At 41.0% G+C, this 6,322-nt stretch overlaps 1 protein-coding gene across 4 annotated transcripts in view; it reads left to right on the forward strand.

Moving 5' to 3' along the window:
* The window catches only part of ctsa (cathepsin A), a 51,340-nt gene extending 48,058 nt beyond the window's left edge, over nucleotides 1–3,282 (forward strand). For all 4 annotated transcript variants that reach the window (XM_033041996.1, XM_033041994.1, XM_033041995.1 and 1 more), the window contains exon 15: nucleotides 1,271–3,282. In XM_033041996.1, coding sequence (XP_032897887.1) covers nucleotides 1,271–1,354 — 84 coding nt within the window. In that variant the 3' untranslated portion in view covers nucleotides 1,355–3,282. The remainder of the gene's footprint in view (nucleotides 1–1,270) is intronic.
* Nucleotides 3,283–6,322: the final 3,040 nt, after the last annotated feature.

A 6,322-nucleotide genomic window follows, 5' to 3' on the forward strand; every position in this document is an offset into this window, starting at 1 on the left:
TGTACTCTAACGTAGCTAGTGGATAAATATACTTGATCTTTGGACAGGGATGAAAGTAATTTATTACCAGTATGGTAAAATAGATTTTATTGTATATTTAACTCATTTGTACTGATGGACGTAGGGATGAAATGTAATCCTTCTGAGTCAAGGTTATAAATAGTAATGAGCCAAATCAAGAAATGGAGTGGAAGTTTCCCAGCTCCCATAAACACCAGGATATCCTGAATATTATCAAATCCCTTTAGCTCTCTCCCCTGTGCATGTCAACTGGGTGGCATAATTTCAAACTTTCAGATTATCCTCTTGATTAAAATCTCTCTCTGGCCTTCACACTTCACCCTGGCAACCTTCCAAAAGGAAGGTCAGTCCCAGGAAAGTACACTGTGGAGTTTAGTTTAGAGATGCAACATGGAAACGAGCCCTTCGGCCCACAGAGTGCACGCCCACCAGCGATCACCTGTACACTAGTTCTATCCTAGACGGTAAGAACTATTTATAGACCTACAAACTATTTATTAACCTACAAACCTGCATGTCTTTGGAGTGTGGGAGAAAACTGGAACACCCGGGGAAAACGCACGTGGTCACAGGGAGAACAGACAAACTGTACAGACTGCACCCACTCAGGATTGAACCCGGGTCTCTGGTGCTGTAAGGCAGCAACTCTACTGCTGCACCACTATGCTACCCTTGAGAGTGGGAGTGTTTAATGTTTGCAGGCCTTCGCTGAAAAACCTGGCCTTAATGTATGTCACGAGGCAGTAATGTACCCTGCATTTAGGGAAGGTGATGTCACATTCTTGGAATCAACCTCCTAGAGGGTTATAAGGCTGGAGAGAGTTTATTGATTAATGAGGAATCGGGGCCATGGGGTGATTTCATCATGATCAGAATTGGATTCCCCCAGTTCCACCAACATTCCCTACTTCTTCAATGCCACTGTAGGCTGCTGAAATCAGCCACTGAAGCCTTAATTTCTGAAGTTCCCTTTTTGCTTCACTCCCCCTTTTGGAATGCTGCTTGAACCTGCCCATGGCGTTTGGAAATGTAATTCAAATGCACGTTTTTGTTAGAGGATTGAAAAGGGAAACCATGAGTTGACTACACATGCAGAATAGACACTTGAAGCCAGGAAGAGTTGGTGAGAATGCATTTAGTTCTTTCAGCAGGGAAGGAGACGATAAAAGGTTTGAGGATACAGTGGATTTGGTTGATTAAGCAATGCCTTTGCATTCTTTATTTCACCATGAAATTGTTCAATTCCCAGGGAGCGGGACACATGGTGCCATCGGACAAACCAAAAGCTGCCTTCACGTTCTTCAGCCGCTTTTTGCACAAGGAGCCATACTGAGACAACGGACAAGAATTCTGCACAAAGTGTAAACAAATATTAAGGTAGCATTTCTGGACATGTGTGCACTCAAGCAGGAAGTGGGTTCTGAGGTGGTATCCTAAAGGATTGGGCAGTGAGCAGTTTCTGAAATGTCAGCTTCACGCCAGGGAAAATTACTCCCTCTAAACACACTCCTTCGCTTCATACACATGTTCAAGCATTATTTACCCAAGATAAGCTTGGGCTACATTAATTAATGATGTCTTTATTCTTTAAAATGGCAGAAACAAGATTTAAATCATTTCCAGACTATCTCTCAATAGGGACAATCCGCCTCTGCCTGGCTGCACATTAACTGCCTGGCCAGGCCTTTCCTGTCTCCGTGATAAAATTAATTAGATCTCTTAAATTCACAACAGGACCATTACAGCTCACCTTCCAACCATTCACACTACTGTCAGTAAGAATATTCATAACGTTATCTCGTGTGGAAAGTCTCTACAAATAAATAAGCACTCCTGGGCTGCACCTTGCAATTATTGGCACACTTGAGACTGACTGATCTGCAATTATGGATACATGTATGGAAACTGACCTCCGTGCAATCAACGACGCCTAAATTTCTTTATCTTGGATTCCAGTTCAAAAACTCAAATGATGATTTTTAACCATGAGAATTACAATTCCAAACGTGTTCGAGGGAATGAATGAAACTGGCAATTCAAATGAACTGCAAGCTCCTCCGTTCTATAGCAATTTAGCAGATTTTTAGCAAAAGTGCAAATTTGATGTATGTAAAGGAAAACAAACTCATGTCAACTTCATAAGGCTTGTGCAACTAAACTTTGTTTACCATTTGAATAATTTACACTGTTCTTCAATATCTCTCGCAAATCTAGAACAGTAAGGTTCATGGATAAACCTATCTAAATTTTCACCGTTTGTGCATTGTAGCATTTCTTGTACACAGTACTTGTATTTTTCCAGTAAAGGGGGAGAAATTGTACATTAGCTTTTGCCAACACATTTACAAAGTTGAATACACACCGAGGTTATGATTTGAAATTCATTGTTTGAAAGAATAATGTAGATTTCTGTGGGAAGAATAACTGTGATTGATATAAGATATGCTTTGTAATAGATTAGTGACTTAAAAGATATGTGCACTATTTAGTTTCAAATGTAGTAATTTTAATTTAAAATGTTCCATTGAGTATCTGGTTTCTTAAAGAAAGGGATGATTTATGATGGACTTGTTTAGACTTTGCTCCAACCAGAAGCTTTGACTCATCAACTTCATGTTTTCTCTACCACACTTGTATAACCTTTTCATTGTAACACTTTTAAATCACTCTTCCCTCTGTTCTCCTTATGCATCTGTCTACCTTCCTGTTTAGCTCCCTGTCCTCAGTTTTCTCTTCTAACACTGATATATCCAGCGACAGAAAGTGGACTAAAATAGCTTGGAATGGCTCTAACTTGGAGCAGCAGACGTGACAATAAATGGCTCTACCATAAGAGGAAAAAATGGAATGCAATTGCCAAAACATTAGAAACATTGAAAATATTTAGTAACAACCTGCACTTTCACGCTTGATCCATTGTGTCTAAGCATTACCCACTATATTTCATCAAATTAGACCGTACTTTCATATTTGTAAAAGCAAGAGAACTTTTGTACTATTTTCCCTCTGACTTCAGCACTTTGCACTGCAAAAATGTTCTTTATTGGTTCAGTCACTATTGTGAAATGTTGGAAAATATATAAAGATCTATTATCAGCAAACGGGAATTCACCTGTTAAATTGCTTGATGGGTTTAATTGAAGGGGGACAATGGACAGGTGCCCGAACCTCTTTAACAAATACATTTGGATTTTTATGTACACCTGATGATGCTGATGATCCTTGGCTTAATGCTAATGCAAATAAATGATTTTTATTTTGTTTGTATTTTTATTTGTGATCCAGTTTGAATTGAAATTTGTGTTTTTATCCTATCAGGAATCTGATAAACTAAAATGTATTATTTCTTTGAGTAGGAAGGAACTTCAGATGCTGATTTAAACCAAAGATAGACACAAAAAGCTGGGGTAACTCAGCGGATCAGACAGCATCTCTGGAGAAAAGGAATACGTGACGTTATGGGTCAAGACCCTTCTTCAGTCCCAACTCAGTCCCAAGAAGGGTCTTGACCTGAAACGTCACTCCAGAGATGCTGTCTGACCAGCTGAGTTTAATCCAGCTTTTTGTGTATCTATTATTTTTTTTGAGATGAGTTCTTTCTGTCACGGACATTCATTTCCTCGTCCTAGTTGTTCTTGATAGGTGGTGTGGATTCAGCCTTAAACTGATGCTATTCATATGTTGCCGTTTCCTCAATTTTTAGGGTATTCCAGAATTTCATTCCAGTAATACAAACAGAATGATGTGTAACAGTGTGCTTTAACGTGATGGTATTCCCAGTTCGCCTGAGTTTGTGCCTTCACATACGCCAGGCCATGCATTTGGAAACCATATTGGTTTTCTGCTGTAAATCATTTCGATACTGGAAACTGCAGGCACTCAACAGAATGGTGCAGTGGGTAGTACTGCTGCCTCACAGCATCAGGGACCTGCGTTTGATTGTGACCTTGGGTGCTGTCAGTGAGAGTTTGCAAATTCTCCAAAGAGTCATACTGTGTGGAAACAAGCTCTGCAGCTCAGCTTGTCCATGCCTCACTGCACAGTGCTTTAGTAACTCAGCGGGTCAGGCAACATTACTGGAGATCATGAATAGGTGATGTTTTGAGTCAGGATCCTTCAGACAAAAACTTGTCTTGACTGTTTAACTAAAATTTCAAGTAACCACTTTTTATTCACCTCCCATCACAGATATGACTTTTAATGTTTTTTTCTTTTGTTTGTCTTCAAATGGTACCTTTTAAAGTAATTGGGATTATCATCCAAATTCTTGCCCTTTCCAGACTATTTTAATCCTTCCACCATCATCAGCTACATCTTCAGCAACCAGAGCTTTAAGATTTGAAATTTTCATCCATAGTACAGGGATTGAATTGGAATTGCTCTCTTATTATTGAGGGATATGGCTAACAAAGATCTGAGGTCTAATCTCACCATCCTGGATGTGCAATTTGACCAGACAATAATCCAGATTTTAAATGATTTTTGATAACTACAATGCTTCAGTAATTGTTCTTGTTATGGACCCACCTGGTTCATTAATGTCCTTCAGAGGGGGATATGGCTATTCTTATCATAGCCACTTCACCATGGTAACATAGAAAATAGGTGTGGAAGTAGGCCATTTGGCCCTTCGAGCCTGTACTGCTATTCAATGTAATCATGGCTGATCATCCAAAATCAGTAACCTGTTCCTGCTTTTTCCCCATATCCCTTGTTTCCGTTAGCCCTATGACCTGGCATATTGTCTGAATTCAAATTGCACATCCAGGATGGTGAGATTAGACCTCAGATCTCTAGTTTGTTAGCCATATCTCTCATTAATAAGAGTAATTATTTTATTATGGTGGGTCTAAATTATCCCAATAGCCACTCAGATCAAAGGCAATCAGGGATGGGAAATAATTGCTGAGCAAAGGAATATTCCCCACCATGGAGGAACCGCCGTGAGGGAGGCGGGGGGGGGGGGTGAACAATGGACAATTGGGGGGGAGGGGAGAACAAAGGACAATGGGGACCCGGCTTGGGGGAACCGCTGAGGAGGGGGGGGAAAGAACAAAAGGAGGAGTAACTTTGTCAGCGCCGTAGGTGGCTGCTATTTGTAAACATTGGGTATGCAATAAAGAATTTCACTGTGCCAAGTGACAATAGGGGGTTTGCACGTAAGGTCACTGGGTCATAGGGCTTGACGCACGGAGCCGCTCAATCCATCTGGAGGACATCCGTCACTTCCGGTATATGTTAATAATGCTAGAAACGCGCACTTTCCTACCTGTTAAAAACCGCCAAAATGTTGAATTTTTGCGCTGAAAAATATTATGGAAGTCGGGGTAAGTGTGAGAGACATGTACCCAACTTTAGAATTCCAAAAGTGAAGTGAAATGAAGGTATAGAGAAGCGAGAACTGAAGGAACTATAGCAGCTAAAGTGCTTGGTAAACATTGGCCGTGCAGATATCGGAATTGAAAATATTGGAAATTATCGCGTTTGCTCACTGCATTTCATCAACAGTAAGGCATTATTTGTGTTTTTTCTTGATTCCTTTGGTATCTAAAAATTCTCAGAAGTGATAAATCTGGCTGTAAATTTTTCTTCAGATGCGTTTTCATTTTGTATGTAAAAACCCACTTGGGAACCATGGGCGATTTAAAAATTTACAGCCAGATTTATCACTTCTGAAACTTTTTAGATGCCAAAGGAATCAAGAAAAAACACAAATAATGCCTTAGCAAACGGTCAATGTGCGCCATGCACTCTGGCTGTTGTTGTACCTTCAGCTCTCGCTTCTATCTACCGTCATTTTTCCTCACTTTTGGAATTCTGAAGTAGGCTAAATGTCTCACACGCTTATCCCGATTTCCATAATTATTTACAGCGCAAAAATTGACAATTTCAGCGGGTTTTACGGGCTCGCTATGCTGGAAACAATGGTAAGTGCCTACCTGCAGTTCATCGCGTGTACTCCATTTGGAGTAACGTAGCAACAGTACGGGTCATGGGTCGTGACCCGACTGCCGTGAAACCTCCCTATAAAGTATTCCATTCCATCTATTTGGGGCACTGCCTCACAAAAGGCAGCCAGCGTCATAAAGGAACAACGCGACCCTGTTCTCAGCGGCCTCTTCTCATTCCCCTCTCCAACCATAGATGAGGCCATCACTCATGTCTCCTCGGTACCCCGCAGCTCCGCCCTTGCTCCCCCTCCCTCTAGACACAAGAGACAGAGCCCCCCTAATCCTTACCGTCCACCCCGTCAGCCGTCGCATGCAACACATAATCCTCTGAAATTTCCGCCACCTCCAAC

Source organism: Amblyraja radiata, chromosome 23 (assembly GCF_010909765.2).
Source record: "Amblyraja radiata isolate CabotCenter1 chromosome 23, sAmbRad1.1.pri, whole genome shotgun sequence".
Classification (NCBI taxonomy): Eukaryota; Metazoa; Chordata; class Chondrichthyes; order Rajiformes; family Rajidae; genus Amblyraja; species Amblyraja radiata.